At 42.1% G+C, this 18,142-nt stretch overlaps 1 protein-coding gene across 2 annotated transcripts in view; it reads left to right on the top strand.

Moving 5' to 3' along the window:
- Positions 1 to 18,142, top strand: part of RUNX1 (RUNX family transcription factor 1) — a 171,234-nt gene that overhangs the window by 107,591 nt on the left and 45,501 nt on the right. For both annotated transcript variants that reach the window (XM_030469014.1, XM_030469013.1), the window contains exon 5: positions 12,015 to 12,119. In XM_030469014.1, coding sequence (XP_030324874.1) covers positions 12,015 to 12,119 — 105 coding nt within the window. The remainder of the gene's footprint in view (positions 1 to 12,014; positions 12,120 to 18,142) is intronic.

Here is an 18,142-nt window from a genome sequence, read left to right as displayed (position 1 = left end):
TTGTTTCCTTAATTTTAATCGAGGATGCCTATGCAAGTTCAGTGGCAGTAGAAGATTTCTATGTGCAGAGTCCCCACATTGGGACAGGGGAGCTGATTCCTATTTAAAGCCAAATGGCCTGAGTTGGCATTAGATTGATCAGCAAACCCTTTCAAAAGAGTGACTGCCTGAGTGCTGGCCTTTGGCAAGGCCCTGGTGGCAGGAGGAGAGGAGGGGATGGAATGGGATGGGATGGGAGAAGACTTTCTCATGATGCCAGTGTCTCCTGAGCTGTCTTCAGCACACACTCGCTGCGTGCAGCCGGGTCTGCATGAATTGCTGATTGTGTAAGGAAGTGTACGTATGATGCAGCTCTGCGCAGGGGCTTGACTCAAAAAACATCATGTGGTCCCTGAGGTTGAGCATGACTGCGGCTGGCTTTGCCAGCTCCCAAACACTCTCTGCTGGGTTACTTAAAATTTCGTCTGGGTGAAAAAACTCTCAATCAGAAAGCGTCAACAGGAGAAAAATAATGGCAGAGCGATTTGGAGAACTTCCTGTCTCCGGGAGCATTACTGCTGTAAACAGTGGCCATGCCAAGTGCTGAACCACTGCCCTCAGTCCAATAACAATAAATCTATTTTTTTGGTTCCGTGGGGCTCTGCTTGTACATTTTTGAAACTGGGGCTAACGATGAGGACGAGACAGCCACTCTCCTCTTTTTATTTTTCTTTTGCCATGAGAAAAGGAATTGGGCTTACCAGGAAGACAAAGTACCTCTCTAGATGAAAAGGTTACATAGTTTCAAGAGATCTGTTTGCCCTACAGCTTTTCTCTCTCTCTTTTTTTTTTTTTTTTCTTTCTTTCTGTTTTTTTTTTTTCTTTGTTTTTATTATGCTTTTTATTCTAGTGTGCCCTCCTTCAGAGGCAGCTTGAGTTCTGGTGAAAATATATTTATTATATTTATTTTTGTGTGTGCCTATGTACCTATATATGCATGTACCTTTATTACAACTTGAAATTACAGTTGCTATTTTGGAATCTGAATAAAATCATTCTGAGAGACAAATTAGGACCTTAGCTTCAGGGCTGGCTAGTGAACTTCAGCTGACTATCCTATGGCATGCAGTTCTTGTCAGCTCACTCAGGATTAGCAGAAGTGAGGGTGCTGTAAATCAGAGGCTTAGCATTGCTGTCAGGACAGTCTTTCCCAGCATAGTCATGTGCATAAATCCTCATCAGTCTGAACCAGTGTCTGTCACCTTCTAAAAACTCTTTATCAGCAGTAAAAAAAAGACTTTTTTTTCCTATTACCTGAATGCCGTGTGACACTCCACCTCTTTTGCTCCAAACCTACCGCTCTCCTCTTTTCCCCATCGTATTATTTCAACACAGTTTTCTCAGCCCCTCCAAATCGACTTTCTTCCCTTCATCTCTGTCCTGCATCAATCTCTATCTCTTGTTTTCCTTCCTCTATTGATGCTCCTCCTGCCTGTCCCCTCTGAGAGCTGCTGCCTCTCAGCACAGATGGTGATTCCTCTGAGTCTTTACCACAGGAGCAGGTTTCAGCCTCAGGGTGCACTGCTAGGAACTATCTCAAACTCCTTCCACCCTTTCCTACTGTTCCCTCCAAGGACATGGTGCTACCTGCCCTGTGGTGTGGGGAGGGAGCAGGCAGTGCGTGGGGGAGAGGGAGAAGATTCTGGAGACCAGGGCCAGGAGGAGGGAAGCAGCTGCTGTGAAGGCTCGATGCCATAAGAGCTCTTCAGTGGGGCGGTGCTTGGAGCGGTGCGTATGCACATCAGTTCCCTGAAGTTTAGGGAGGAACTGAGGGAAGCACTTTGGCAAGGCCACTGAGTTTCCACAAGCCAGACTTTATGCACCACAACTCTAACAAAGCCGCATCCATAGCAGAGGCCACGGGGGTTGCTCCATGTTTGAAACTTGTCTCCGGTGGAATTTGGCAGGTCTCGAGTTCGTAATAGCAGTGTTATCTACCCCATCGCTGACTGTGTGGATATCCATCGAGTGACCCCAGACCTCTTCCGAGCTCTGAAATCAATGCGCATTGCATTAGTGTAATGACAGCGTGGAGGAGTCCTTCCTCTAAGAAAATGATCTCAGCGTAAACAGTCCCAGTGCACACCCCCAGTGCTCAGCGAGCTACTCAAGTCACTTGTCAGGTTGTCTTTCAGCGTTCACCTGCTTCAGGCCACTGCAGACAGAAGTCCCTTGCTTGCTGAAAAGGCCCTGATGATCATAAAAGTGCTGCTTGCCTTTCATATTCAGAGCAGCATGTTACTCTTCCAGGGAACCCACACCTTCCTTCTTCCCTGCACCTGGTGCCTCTGCCTGCAGCATGCCAAGAGGTCATCATCTTCATAGCTCCGTAGGGCAAGGAGTGTGTTGGTTCCCAGCTCCTGCACCATGCCAGAGCACTGAGGTGTGCCAGCATCTGGATGAACTTGGGCATCCAGACTTGGGCTGGTCCCAAATGAAAGTCAATGCTGGAAGAAGGAAGAGGGATTGAGGCAAAATCCAGGTCTCAAAGGGCTTTATCGAGGTTCACAAGAGAATGCACCATGAAATGAAGGTCTCTCAGAATAGGATCTGCCAAAAACCACAACACCCATTACACTGAGGTTTTTTCAAGTCAGATGACTACGCAAATGATGCGAACAGGGCTTTGAGGGGTGAGAAATCATGGGTTCAAACATAAAAGAAGTCCTTAGAGAAGACAGTGGAATGTGGTACTCACCTCACCACATTTGCTGCAGCCAGCAACCCCAGCAGCTAGGCATGCACCACTCCTCTTCTCCCAGAGGACCTCCAGGCATTGGGGCTACCAGTGTTGAGGACCCTGCCACCCCACCATAGCCATCTGGACATGGTGCCCTTCAAAAATATGCAAAGTGCTCATCTGAGATACATCCTAAAAAGCAGGGACCTTCCCTGGGGAAATGCCTTGATGCTTAAAGCAGGAGCAGGGGGCACCATGAGGGGCTGTCATTGGGTGATCCCTGAGCAGCAGGTCCTGAACCAAAGCTCCCTAAGGAGAAGTGGTAGAGAATTGCTCAGGCTGCAGGTCAGGGCTTGGGGCTCTTTGGCAGGGGAGACCCGCTCAGATACCCACTGCAGTTGCAGCTAGGCACCACCTGTAAGGGGGGTGGGAAGGGTGAAGGGTGTAATTTTGGACTTAAGCATTTAAACCAAACCTGAATCCCACTTCAGGCAGCTAAATCCTCTTGTGAATCTGGGCCGTAACCTTTTCATGTCTCTCTCATCACCTATAAAGTACGGGAGATAATTTCTACCTCAAAAAGCTTATTAATGGTTTGAAATTATAGCTGGGTTAAGGACTATTATTAGGCTTAAGGATCCCAAAGCATTTTCTGTGAGGAGGTTGTAGCTTTGCATTTAAGACATTTAGTTTTGAACTGTCCTTTCCATCTAGTGTTCCTATCACTGTTTATTCCTTTCCCTGAGCCTTTCAGCAGTGACACAGCAGTCTGCTGAACAATCATTTCTTCATTCCACCCTAGAGCTGGATGCACTTCATGGAGCCTAAGTCATTTCTGAACACTTATTCACAAACTGCTTAAGCTCTGATATAGAAAAACATTTCATTTAAAACTAAAGTGATATTGCAATGAGAAAAAAAATAATTTCCTGAAGTGTCAGGAAACATCACAGTTTGAACCCCAAGGCTCAAGTTTTGGGGTAGGCCACTCACAGGAGCATAAGACATTTACATTAGAGTCATCTTGGGGGAAAAATAGTTCTACTCTCTCAAACTCTTAGTGACATATATGCTTGTATAAATCATGTATGTACGTTTCAAGTCTTAAAAAAATTTAACAAGAAGCGCTGTATTTTAAAACTAAACCTGTAAACTTCTTGTGCTGCCACTCTGCTGCAGAGGCCAGACACCCATAGCACCTTTTTCTTCCTGTGCTGTAATTATTGTCTCCACCCAAGTTCATAAGAATTTTATAGTGGTTACTGCAGCAACTCCACTTGTAGTAAGAGTCTGCTTGGCTTTCCATTAAAAGCTCTTTCCCCCCAACCCAGTTTTTTAATGCTTTAATCCATTTTGCAAACTTGATCTGCAAGCTTTCTCTCTTAATAAGACATCCCACCCCAAAAATTGAGTTAAAACAAGTAGCTTGGGTTGTCTTTCAGGACAGAATGCAAAAATATTTTTTTTAATATTCTCAAGCTTTGTTGTAACTCTGGTACACACACTCAGACACACATATACATAAATCACCTCTAGCTTTAGCTAGTATTTCCATAGGATTTAGACCTAAGGATGCTCAAGTAAAAATAATGTTCCTGCCAGCAAAATTACTACCACAGCTTGAAATTAAACAACATCGTGATGTAGGGGAATACCTGGTGGGTTTGTGCATTTATGGGTTGTCAATGTTGACACACAATAGTGACTCATATCTAGGTTAACTATTGGATGTTACCCTAAGTTGACTATTGTAGGACACCCTCTTGCTACAGCCCTCTTGCTGCTTTCATCCCAAATCTCTTGACTCCTCAATTCATTTGCATCCTTTCATGGAAGCTCAGAGTTATTCTCCTACCTGCCTTGTGTTGCAGCTCCCTTCCTGATTTTAGTACCCACATCTGGTACCTCCTGCTACTCAACTGCCACCATTTTTAATTTTTTTATTTTCTTTCATTAAACAGAACGAATTGTAATTTGTGGCACCTCTGCTGAAGCACATTCACAGAACAAATAACATGGAGGTAGTAGAAGTAGTAACCTGAGGGAAGGAACGTGAAGGAACCTGATGCCTTGCGTTTTAACCTTGTAGACATGAAGAGCTCAAACGAGCGCGTTTCAAGTCTGAGTTTCCTAAGCACAGAGGAGCTGTCAGGTGCCTCGCAGACAAGCGATGGAGCAGCATCAGCAGCGGCTGTAGTTTTACACACATTGTCAGGCTGTCAGGGAAGGGATTAGCACAGAGGCCCCTGCAAGGCTGGAGGAGGCGGTGGATGGTATCATCATGACAGCACATGGGACTGGGAAGTGAAACCGCTCATCATCGGAGAAGTGAAACTGGCTGCACAGAAAAATCTTGTCTAATTAAAATGTGAACATCTGGGGAAAAAAAAAAAAAAAGAAAAAGAGAAAAAATTATGTCTGCCTTAGCTAGCTGAGTCCCACCCTTGCAATGCTTGAGAACACGAGCAATCCTTACTTGTGCAAGGGAGAATCACTCCTCTGTGGGCTTCAAATCAAATACTAAAGGTGTTAGTTGCTACAGTAATTGATAAAAAGCAGCATTCAAGCAAATTTATGTTTTGGTTTTTTTAATTGATTGTGACATGTTTCTAGGATGTTAGGTGCTGGAATTTTTTTGTCTGTTTCAGCAGGAAGATTTTTCTCCTCTTTTTCTGAGGAAAAAGAGGACTGTTGCACTGTAACAAAGCTAAGAGAGGGGAAAAAATTACTTTAAGACATTTTGTCTGTGTGGGCATTCTCCAGTGCAAAAGGAAGCATGAAGTGTAGGAGACAGGTCTTGTAGCATGCCTGGTATCCCTAATGACAAGGGGTGTGCACAAAACATTGCTGTGCATCACCAATCTGTGTCTGCTGGAAGGGCTGCTGAGGCCTCTATCAGCTTTATTTTAACAGATGTAATTAACAGATGTAAGTTACATCAAGTAAAGGACCAGCTTCTGCCTCTATTTTTTAAAATATTTCATGTCCACTGCTTGCCTAACCAAAAGCCTTGGTTAGGCTTTTGAGTTGTGAAATAAGGAGATTCTGAGGGACAATTTCCAGAAGAGTGTCAGGGAACATCCTAATCATCCAGATAATGGGCTTAAGGTAAAAGTCTGTTTTAGTGCCTTCTTAGATTGACAGCATCTCTATTAATGTTTCTTGATTTCAGCTATGTAATTTTTGTTGCTTAACAATGTTTCTGTGTTGCCTTAGGTTAAATGCACATACTCTTCACCAAAATAATGCCTTGAAAGAATTCCACCCCAGACTTAGAGCCTTCTAGCTCTGGGAATCCCCAGAGCATTGCAGGAGAAGCAGGCAAATCTGATGCTCTCTACCACAGCATTTGATTTGTTGGCTAATAAAAAAGCTGGGCAATGGGCAAGGAGGAAGAGAGAATGAAGGGCATGTCTTGGTTAAGCAGTAGTGCTGCAAGGAGCTGGGAAGTAAAGGAAAGGGGAGAAGCCAGCACCAGCAGCTCCCAGCAGCAGGGAGTTGCTTTTCCACAGCTTACTGCAAAGCAAATTCAGTCATTTGTAGCTGGGCCTAAGCTTGCAGCAGAGCCACTTTTGGCTATTTGCATGACAACTTGGCCCCATCTAAATGCAGAACAAAACACCTATTGATTTAATGCAATGGAGATTTCATTCCGGGTAAGTAGATGCTATGTAAACACAGATATAAGAACTTCCTGGAGTGAGACACTCGACAGAAATGCTCAGAAGTATACCTTAGGCTGACCCAGGCTGGTTTGGCAGGAGGCAAGTGGGTGTATTTCACAAATCTCCAACTTGACACACGCTTGCACCCACAAAACGTTCATATCAGTACACGAACAGATCTGCTGCCCCTGAAACTGATTTGCATGGACAGTTCTTGTGTTTCTCTGGACAATCATCCTCATTTGCTGACATCTCTCCATGTTCACATTTATCTGTTTGAACCCTTGGTCTGTGACAGCCGAATTTGTAAACAATTTACAGCCTGGTGTCAGATAAGGTGAATAACATTTTTTTTTCTCATATTTAAATTCAGTGGTATCTGTGGTGCTGATGGTAAACAAATTATGTTCTTTTTTTTGATGCTGCTTACTTCAGCTGCAGGTCATTTCTGATGAAATAGCCACTGGACCAAACATAACTTGCATGGTTGTATTCTGGCGGTGTGAAACTCTTACCAGGGGCAGGAGAAAAGAGTCACCATCTGAGCATAGAATTTGGACTCGTGCAAGACTTTTGCAATTGGACATAAGCCTTGAAGACCTACAAAAGTATTTCATTCATACAATGAGCAGCAGTTAACTAATGAAGGGTCCAGTTATGTTGGCCCTTCTTGTCCTGTTGAATACATTTGGAATAATCAGGGGCATAAGATGGCAAAATTTGACTGTACAATACAACAGTGGGTGTTTGAGGATGAATATGCAAGTGTGTGTGTGTGTACTACATCCTGCCCAGAGATACAGTCAGATATGTTATTGAAATGCAGTAGACATTTTCTTTGGCAGATGCTCAGGAAGATATTGTGAGAAATTGTAAAGATGTGTAAAATCTATCATTTAGCATGGTTTAAAAAATGTAGGTACATAAGCAATAAGAGGTAGAAGCTAAATTTTTTTTTAAAAGTATAATAATCTTTCTTACTAGAACCTGGAAGTCTCTCACTAATGTAATAGAAATGTCTGTAATATAATTTGCATTGTATTTGTGTATTACATTTAATATTTTTCCATCTATACATTTTGTCCTAGTCAGCACAAGCTTTCTTGGCTCCTTTCCCTTTTTTCTTTTTTTAATCTAGTGATGTACTGTAATAATTTGAAAAAAAAAAAAGCCAAAACATCTCTAATGACACATCTGTGATCATCAGAATAAATCCCCAAAGCAAAAGATAATAACTGTAAACACATAATCTTTTGGCTTCCCTTTCCTCTTCCCTGCCTGCTACAGGCAGACTCCTGAAGCTTTCACTCCATATTTTTTCTGAACTTATTTGGATGAACCTTCATCAGTGGAGTCAATGGCTCTTTTTTGACTAAGAAAGAGGTGGATTAAAATGAAGTGATAGGTTCTGGATGTGTCCTGTCTTCCCTAAGGTGTGTCTGTTTTCATTCCTCTTTGCATGTGCTCATGCAACCACTTATACTTTAAGCAAGCCTTACCACCCCAGACCCATCTGGTCACAACACTGTTCAGGGATGACTAAAGCAGCACATAGGAGCTTCATGTGACTTGTTGTCACTTGTTGTCACTTGGGATTAATTTTTTCCCCTGTGGTTCCTCTCAGACATTCCCAGGGGCCATAGTTTACAAGCCTATTGCTCCCTCTAGAGCCCTTCAGTACTGTTCTGGAGAATCACTTAAATAATCTCTCCTGCCAGATGTGAGCTCACTGCTCCTTTTGCTTTCAGACTAGGTCAAATAAGATGCAGACTGAATGTAGACTTGAAGCTCCTGTATTGCAGTGCAAAGCATGGGCACAACACCTCCAGATGCTTGGGTCCTAGAGGCTGATCTTCACCTTTTGCCAGTCCAGGAACAATATTGCTGAGCAGGCACTGGTGGACAGCATCATGTTTTGTGCTTCCTCTTATGTTCTTGCAGCTTTGCACAGCATCAGGGGATCTCATGAGCAGTCCCATAAAGATGGGGACAACTGGTTTAATCTGTCTGACTTCAGCTGCCAAATCAGCAGTGTGACTCTTGAGGGCACTGTTGATGGTACAGTCTCTAGCAAATCCATCAACAGAGTCTCTAAGCATCAATTCAAAAGTCAGTATTGCACTTCAGCCAGAAACACTACTGTTTCCATTACTTTTCTTCTTAAAGGATTCTGACCTTAATGGTCTTGCAAAAATAAACATTACTAAGCAATTTTTCCTACCCTAGTTTTGAGGGAAGACTTGATGGAAGCAGTGAGTCTTGTGTTCAGCCCTTACGCATATGAGGCTATGCTTGATGTCCATGGGAAAGATTTCCAAAGGCAGAGCCCTGTCCCACATCTGGAGAATTCGATCCTTTTGCTCATTAGGTGCTGTGTGGCTAATATTAGGAGCTGCCAGGCACAGTTACAGGAAGAGCAACAGCCTGTGAAATGTATCTTGAAGCTCAGTGAGGAACAGCTTGACACTGACATCATCCTTCAGCTTTTCCACAGTGACGCAGTGACAATTGGCTTCAATATACTGAGGCACACATCATAGGTCTGAGCTGTTTTGTGTAGGGTTTTCTCTAGATTTGTGAGAATGCTTAATCCAGAGTGTTAACATCTCAGGCTTTTATTTTAGGTAGTGGAGGGCTACAGTCTGGCTTGCTGTGACTGCTGGGGTGTCATCAAATTGTCATCACAACTACCTGAGGCATCCAAACCAGGGCAGTGTTTCAGAATGCCTTTTTGGAGTGCTTAGTACCTCTTTACAGTCACGAGTGAAGTCAGTCCTTCGCTTAGGCTGTCTGACTCAGTTTTGGCAGCACACATCCCTTTCTGAGCTGAGTAGAGACACCGAGTGCTCAGTGTAGGTCTCCTACTGGTAGTTAGGAGGTGCACTTACTTAGGCGCCAGAAATCATTGCATCTAATGTAGGCTCCAATGCTAGGGAACCTGAATACAGCCTCTGCTGACTCATCTGGTATTATTTCCAGCAGTATAATCTGCAGCATGTTGTATATGTGTGTGCATGTGCATGAGCATGCACTTGTGCATAAGTGTATTATGCAAGTTTATGTTAAAAATAAAAATTTCTCATGTACCTGGGCTGTGTCGTCATACATAAAAGCAAGGAGGAGACATTTATAGTCATGCTGTCATCCCAGAACAGGTATATCCATAAACCATAGATTTCACTAACTATACCTCCTCTGCCTTTGTCAACCAGACACATAAATGCTGAATAATGCAGAAGCTATGAATAAAAGTAATAAAAAACACCTTATAAAGCAAAATGTAAATGAAACAGAATAACCAGATTAAAAACACAGCCAGAATTATTGGTAAGCAGCAATGAATGACATGTAGGTTTATGGTTACATAGTCCTGTGGTTAACCAGTATGTGGTTAATGAATAGTCTTCTGTCAACAAGAAGTAAGCTAAGTATCTTCCTGCTTCTGCCAGCTCGTGTCACAGCCTTATACAGGCTCTGAGATTTAGTCTGTTCTGTAGAAAATCTTGAGAGTAACTTCACCTCCCTATTCTTTATTCTGGTCTTGTAGACTGGTAATGTGGCCATGTTTTACTGCACTTCACTGTTGTTATAACTTTTTTTCTGCATTGCTTTTCTACTTGAAAAATCCACAAGAGCATTCTAAAGAAGTAAATTGACTGCGTATTCTAGCAAAACAGTAGGAGTACCTTACCTAATGCATCAGCAGTTGTCAAAAAAAAAAAAAATTTTTTTTCCATTTTTTTGGAAGGAAATTTATTGAACTTTGTTGCTGGTGCGTCATAGAAAGATTTGTTGTGCTGTAGAAGGAAGAGTAACAAAGCTGTAAAGCTTTATAATCTAATTTGCTATTTAAAGAATTTAAAGAACATGGCAATCACTGATCTGTGTAGATGTAGGACCCAAGAACTGAAGGCCAAAAGCCCAGAGACAGAAAGTTTTTTACTTCTGTTGCAATTCTTTCAGTCTCAGGTGCTGCTTTCTAGTGAGGATGTGGAGGTGGGAAGACACTGGCCTGGGATTTATGAGGCTTGTGTTTCAGGTTCTGTTTTGTCAGGGCTGTGATTCAGGATTATAGTTGGATTTAGCTGCAGCAGCCAGAGTGGTTAGCATCGTTGGCCTCAGGCTTCCTGTGAGATCTTGGCCAAGACACTCTATCTCCCCGCAGTTCCTCATCAGCAGAGTGGGGAGAATACCTCCCTAATTCACAGGGCTGTGATGAGGACAGTTTCCAGTAACAGCTGTGTGTGTGTGTGTGCTGTGATGTGATGTAGATGCAGACCATTAGTGCCAAAGTAGGAACTGCATTAAGAGAAGTATTGAATGGCAAGTAAATGCACAGAGGGAGGAGGGGAACATTTTTGCTAGAGGCAAGCATTGTATTTACATTTATATCTAAATTTATATTAATTTATACAGATAAATGAAGCAAACAATAATAATGGGAAGTCTTAGCAGGGAAGAAACTTAGCACTGACGAGGGCTGGAGCCAAGTGATAAAATGAAGCAGGCAGATCAGTATGGGAAAGCTCACACAGCATATGCCCAAAGGAGGAGAACCTCAATTTTCTTACAACAGTTCCTGGTTATCTAACTTGGGGTGATGTCCCTTGATGTCTCTTTCTGATAACAAGGATTCCTGTCAGTATCTGAGTCCTCTGTGATGCTGAGATAACTATGCTAAACCTGCTGACGGGCAATGCTTTTATTGTTGGCCAGGCCAAAGCCATAATGAATGCATATATGAGGTCTTATCAAAGATGGAGAATTTTACTGTTGTTATTTAAAAAATGCCTGAAGTAAATGCTTGGCCAAAAGTAAGTCCAGGGGTAGCAGGATGTGAAGGCATTGCAGTCACAAGGGGATATGAAACCCTCCTCAACAGCCATGAAAACAAGTCAGAGTCTTTTTCTCAACTTAGGGCTGTGGCATGCACATAACAATTTTGAAAATGACTTCACAGTTTTCTTGTTGAAACTAAGTTTTCTTGGAGAAAGTAAGCATAATGCCCTGCTACGTCTCCATAAAATGTTTTCATGCTCTGTGGACAAGATGTATGGTTTCTTTTTTATTTTTTTCATTCCCTTGTTTCTTGGATTTGCAGTAGCAGGTTATTTTTAAAGGGTTTGGGTTGACAGTATGGAATTGATCTAACACTAACCATAAAGCGTGGGATTTTATGATCTGCCTAGGGGATCTGAGCACCCATTTCTCTTTAATTTTAACAAGCACTGTTGATCACATTCCCGTGGCAGTTTTGGAAGAGTCAGCCACAATTTCTAAGCTTCACTGAACACCCTTTAGAAAGTACAGATAACATACCGGTCGTCATGTAGATCAGATAAACTCTAAATGTTAGGGGTAACCTCCTTTTTTTACAAACAAAGTGTAGATCATTTAAATATAAATTAATTTTTTTTCTGAAATCTTTGAGCTGTTGCCACAGAGGGAATGGATCCAGCACCAGGCAGCTGTGAGGTTATATACATCCCACTCTCTGGGCCCTTATCTATCTTCAGATACAAACAGCTTAAGTGTTCTAGTGCCATTTGGTGTGTTTGAGTGCTATCTGAGATGGGGACTACACCTTTTCTCGACATATGTACTCAGTAACATATTTTTTCCTGTTGCAGGGAAAAGCTTCACGCTGACTATCACAGTCTTCACAAACCCACCACAAGTAGCCACATACCACAGGGCCATCAAGATAACAGTGGACGGACCTCGTGAACCCAGAAGTAAGTCAGTTAACAACAGCATTTGCAGAAGGTCAGGTTGATGGTTTTGTATAAGGGTTTGCCACCAGCATCCTGGTGAAATGCATCAAAATCCAGTTCATGTGGAGCAGTGGGTATGTTTTCAATCAAGGCTGTTTTATGAATGGTTTTAATTATGTCTTCCTGAAGCCTCATTTTTTATGGATGTCCAGCTTCTCTAGAATATTACTTGGATTGCATTTCTAATGTACCTACCCGGGGATGTCTTGGATCATACTCAAAAGCTGACAAAAGGGATGCTGGTAAAAGGTGGGCAGTGTATACCTTACGCATCAGTTCTTGCTAGTCTTGCTTTTCAGATGTTAAGAGGATTTTAAAGCACTGGGAACCAATACCTCATTGATTTACCTTTCCAAGCTCAGCCACCCTGCAAAAATAAATAAATGCTTGAGAGAGGACACCTGGTTATTGCTTTGTGGAGTTCACTGTACCTCATGTTATCATGTAACTTAGAATCATAGAATAATTTAGGTTGGAAGGGACCTCTAAAGTCCATGTAGTCCAGCTCCCCTGCAGTAAGCAGAGACACCCTCAACTAGATCAGGTTGCTCAGAGCCTTGTCAAACCTCACCTTGAATATCTCCAGGGATGAGGCCTCAACTACCTCCGTGGGCAACATCTTCATTTTTCCACTACCCTCATGGTGAAGAATTTTTTTCTAACATCCAATCTAAATCTACTCTTCTCTAATTTAAAGCCATTGCCCCTCATCCCATCACTCCAGGCCTTTGTAAACAATCCCTCTCCAGCCTTTCTGTAGGCCCCTTCAGGTACTGGAAGGTCACTATTGGGTCTCCCTGGAGCCTTCTTTCCTCCAGGCAGAACAACCCCAGCTCCCTCAGACTGTCTTCACAGAAGAGGTGTTCCAGCCCCCTGATCATTTTGATAGCCCTTCTCTGGACCTGCTCCATCAGGTCCATGTCCTTCTTGTACTGGATCCAGAGCTGGATGCAATACTCCAGGTGAGGTCCTACCAGAGCAGAGCAAAGTGGCAGAATCAACTCTCTTGATCTGCTGGCCTCACTTCTTTTAATACAGCCCAGGATGCGGTTGACCATCTGGGATGCAAGCGTGCACTGTTGGCTCATGTCTAGCTTTTCATCCACCAACACCTCCAAGTCCTTTTCTGAGGAACTGCTTTCTAGAACCTCATCCCCAAGCCTGTACTGATAGTGCAGATTGCTTAGGAATACCTATTTTCAGAAATAGCCATTTTTTCCTCTTTTCTCCTCTTTCTTCCTTTTTTTTTTCCTTTTTCTTTTTCCTTTTTTTTTTTTTTTTTTTTTTTTAAGAATTAGGTAGAAGGAGGAAATAAATAGTTTGATATCTCCAGAGGAATACCCATACCTTTCATACTGCCTAGCTGTTTTGCTCAGGTGGTGAAAACAGGCTGGTTTTTCTGTGGGATGAAGTGAAGTGAGGGTGGAGAAGATCTGCAGGTACAGATACTTCTGCAGCATATGTGGTGCCTGTTACCACAGGCAATGGTTAACCTCAGTCACTAGCCCAAATGGGGCATTTTCATACTTTTATCGAAATGCCCTGATGTAAATTGAGGTTTGTGGTTAGTTTCTTGAGCTCCTTGCACACACTTGGCAGGAGTTCTGGCTGTTGCTTAAGTGGAATTATCCCAGGAGAAGAGAGCAGCAGGATTCAAACACCCACTAGAGAATGAGATGTACAGCTCAGAACTGCTTAACTTCAAGGGGGAAGAAATTAAAGGTTTGAAACTTCAACTAAAATACCTTAGAAAACTCATGTCTTGCCTGTGCATTATCTTCTTGAGCCTTCATTTGCCTGAGCTGCATAATGATGCTGCATGCATTTTGGGAAAAATTTGACCTATATTTTATTTATTTTTGTCTAGATTTTAAAACAAATACTCCTATCAGGGTAAAGTTTCTTACTTAGTCTACTGTTTTGTTTTGTTTAGTTTTGTTTTTTAAATTGTGGTTCAGTTGTCCCTGAAAAGTATCCCTGGTGAACCAGGCAGCTGTGCATATTTAAAAAAGGTATTTGTATATGCAAGATCCAAATTTGCATATGCAGTTACCTGGGCATGTTCACAGTTTGCAGACAACAAATTAACTTTTTGAATATGAGTCTGCTAGAATGGTAAGAAACAAAATCATCCTGCAGGCATACCTACTGTTTTAAATCAATTTTTCAGTTGGCATAATAGTTAATATTTAATAAGATTCTACGTTTTAAAAGGGAACTAGAGATAGATTACATGCTGAAGCAACGTCCATATCTTCCCTACTCAAATGTATGTAAAAGCTTCCTTGTAAATCATTTCACTTACTTGCGGGCAAACCAGCTGCATCATGGAGGTGGCTTTGTGTGTGTCAGGAGAAGAGGTCAGGCTCCCTCCTCAGTAGGAATGCCCAGTTCCTTTTATCACCAAGTCATTTGTGATGCAGCACAGATGGGATAATGCTCCTTTTATTTTAAGTGGGCTGCAAATTCCCGTAGTTTGACGTCTCACCAAGGGTTTCTGAATCACAGCAGCTGTTGCCATCAGTCTGGTACCTTCTCTCCTCTTGATACATAGTTTGACCAAGATATGGATTGGCCTGAAGAGCCACACCGTGGGCTGTGAAGGTGCATTCTCCATTCTGAGGCAGCTCTGGCACGTTTGGGCTATATGTTTATTTTTCTATGCTCTTGCTCAGTGGGTGTATCCTGTAGTGCATTGGTTCAATTGGATCGGTTACATGTGCAGCCTGTACAAAAACAGATTGCAGGGCTGTTACCTGGGCAAACTCACGTACAAGATTTGCAGTAAGACCTATCAAAACATGTGTGCAGAGTACTGGAGGGATTTAAGATGATATTGGCCTTCTTGTATTGAGGCTAGAATCAAAATAAAACCTGCTAGATTGTGTTTCTAGTTTCAGTAATGTATATTTGGGAACGTCAAGGCTTACAGATCCATGACTCGCTCATTTGAGCTAAAGGAATTACAGAAAAACTGAGATGTGTTTTTGAAGATACTCAAAGATTCAAAAGAAATCCATGGAAGACAGTAATGGGAACAAAATAGGATACTGCTGTCTTACAGAGATCTAGAAAAAAACACTCTGAAGTCCAAACCTAACTCTAGCAACAGCTTTTGATTAATTTAATTTATGTTTATAATGTGTCTCAGATGGTATGAATTCTCTGTGAAAAATGTGGGAAGGTAAGGGAACATTTCTGAGGATGGAGAAACAAAAGTCAGACCTTCTGAAACGAAAGTCAGAACTTCACACCAGGACAAATTCTAGTGAACATTACAGAACGTTAGACCTCTTTTTAAAAATGTTTAAGATTAATTAACTTAAAAAATAACAAAAACTTTCTTATGACTTTAGAGGATGTTGGATCAAGAGCAGTTTCTGAGCCAGAATTAGACGAGTTCTCAAAGTGTTTTGGTTTTTTTAATGCAAAAGGACAGTCTCTTCAACCAGACGTGCTGGGGGGAAAAAACTTCAAAAAGTAATACAAAGCAGGATTTGAAGCCATTTTTGGAAAACAGGAAAGTACTCAAACCAAAGACTCTAAAAGCAAATGTGCAAAACACAGGCTTTTTGGCTTACTGGGATGTGTGGAGATGTCACAACAGGTGACCATAACACAATGTGTATTATCACAGGTGCCACTTTCACTCCACACAAAGGCCTGCAGAATTTGGGTCTTGCATGTCCCATTGTAAATTTGGTCATGGTTATGTGATGGGGAAGCCTTTGCCTAGCACCATATTTGCCTATGGAACTACAGGATTTGCGCTTACAACTATGATAATTATTTATGCACAGGACTTAGACATCTGTCCTTCTTCTGCCATTGAATTTCTGGCTGTGCCTCTCCAGATATTTCTCATCAAATGTCATGGCTTGTAGGGAGAACCAAGGTACTTAAGAATCTGGCTCTTCCTCCACTGCTTTCATTATGTATTTTTTAAAACTCTTTTGAACTTAGCATTTTCATTCTCCAATAAATTATTTTTTAAAAATATATAAAAAGAAATAACACTGCACTGTCATGGAGAAGGGCAAGTTGACCTAACCCATCATTTTCTTCTCCAACTTCTATGATTCATAAAGCAATTTATGTTTTTATGAGCTAAGTCCATGGGGGAAATATTAGCAGTAACCAGATCAAGAGTACTGCTCCTGATGAAAATACTTTTGGTTAGGAAACTTGGTAGAAATAGTATGACTCTTAAATTAAATATTTCCCTTAGGCCATTTGACCTACTGTGTACATCTGCTGAAAAATTAGTTTTTTCTTCTTTTAACTGCTTCTTTCTGTTTTTTCATTGAATTGTTTTAACCCACATAGCTCTGAAAAATACACTAACAGACCAGGTGCCTGAAAATTGTGCAAAATTAAAAGGTTTAGCCCCAGTAGGCCCTGAGGCTAAGGTTAAGCTGGGCATTAAATGTCATTATCCTGTATTGGATATGTGGTTTTCCCAAAAACTTTTTTGGCATCTTTCTAGCAAAAGATGGGATGCTGAGGAGCAGAGAGAGGGAGAATATCACTGAGCAGGATTTGAGAAGCTTAAAAAAACTACTGGCCCAAGGAACAGCATTTTAAAAATGAAAATTTCCTTTTGCCTCCTGACAAAGTTAGCAGAGGAAGGTGGACTCAGGTACACCTTTGGTCAGCCACAATTTAAGGACACCCTTGGACCCTGATCTGTAGTGATCCTGTCTCGCTTGTAAGGCTGAAGGAAAGTCCATGGCCTGTAGCTGTTCTAAAGGAAAACTTTAAATGCCCCATTGTCTGTCCTGAGGCCTTTTTTAGGCAATCCCCAAGGACTGGTGGGATTAAGTGCCCACAGATCTCAGAATCCCAGAGCAGTCTCTGGGAGGAGAGTTGGCAGAGCCTGTGAGGGGTCTGTACCATGGCAGAAGCAAAGAAAGCACTGCAAATGCCAGGCTGGGGAGCGATGATTCCTGTGGAGGTTTTACATCCCTTCTACCTTCAGCCTTTCATGCAAGAAAAAGCCAAATCATTCTCAGAAAAAAAACTTTTCATATCAGTGAGCTGAAGTAATACTAAATGCTTTCATTTTTTGCTTGCTTTCTGCTGCAAGTGCCTCCATCTTAGGGAAACTGAGACTAACATTTACCAACAAAATGTTTAGAAGCCCAGGAAAAAATCAATCGTTTCATTGCAATAGACCCACCACATAAATTTAATTGGTGGCTGAATACTTCCATTCACCTGGAGACTTACAGTGCCTAAAAAATTGCTTAGCAGAAAACACGTAGAGGAAAAGGTGGTGTTTACAAGTTGATTATCTGTATAACAGAAAAGCAATGAGGACTTTTTCTTCCTTTGCTGGCACCAGCTGCGTGCTCCACAGCACATTGCTCTCTCAGTGTCACAGCCCAGTTTTGCTCATCAGTTTTTAAAAAATCTTGGCTAAGATAGTTGCCCCATGACTGCTTCCAATCTAAATACACCACGTATAGACAAAAGAAAGGGATGGGCTGTAAGAGAAGCCAATGGTTGTGCCTGTGTGTTTGTGTCCCCAAGTCCTGCTGTCAGGGTGACACTGACATGGGGGGACTAGTGCTTAAATTATGAGTGCACTCTGGGGACATGTGTAATCAATTTGTGCAATGGTTAAGTGCAAGTGTGTGGTAGCTGGGAGAAGTTACAAAACATTGCTAGCTCAAACTCATAAAAGCGTGACTTGATGCGTTGCTGCCTCTAAATGGGTAGGGGTAGATAAGGGATGACTCTTGGTTTCCTTTCTCTGTGTGTCTCACCAACAAACAGATGAAGAAGAGCAATATAATCCATTAGAATAAAATGGTGCATTACTGCAAGGACATGCTTGCAGACTGAAGGAGCTGTTTCTGAACAGGCGTGATGGTCTTAGCAGCCCTCAAGCAGCCATCCCAGTGCCATGGGGTATCAAAAAATCAAGAGAAAAACAACCTAAAATGTACGTGCTGCAGTTGGGCACGTCTTCCCCTGCTGTG

This window comes from Calypte anna, chromosome 1 (assembly GCF_003957555.1).
Source record: "Calypte anna isolate BGI_N300 chromosome 1, bCalAnn1_v1.p, whole genome shotgun sequence".
Lineage (NCBI taxonomy): Eukaryota > Metazoa > Chordata > Aves > Apodiformes > Trochilidae > Calypte > Calypte anna.
Note: the sequence above shows the minus strand (reverse complement) of the source record. Positions and strands in the feature narration are given on the sequence as shown.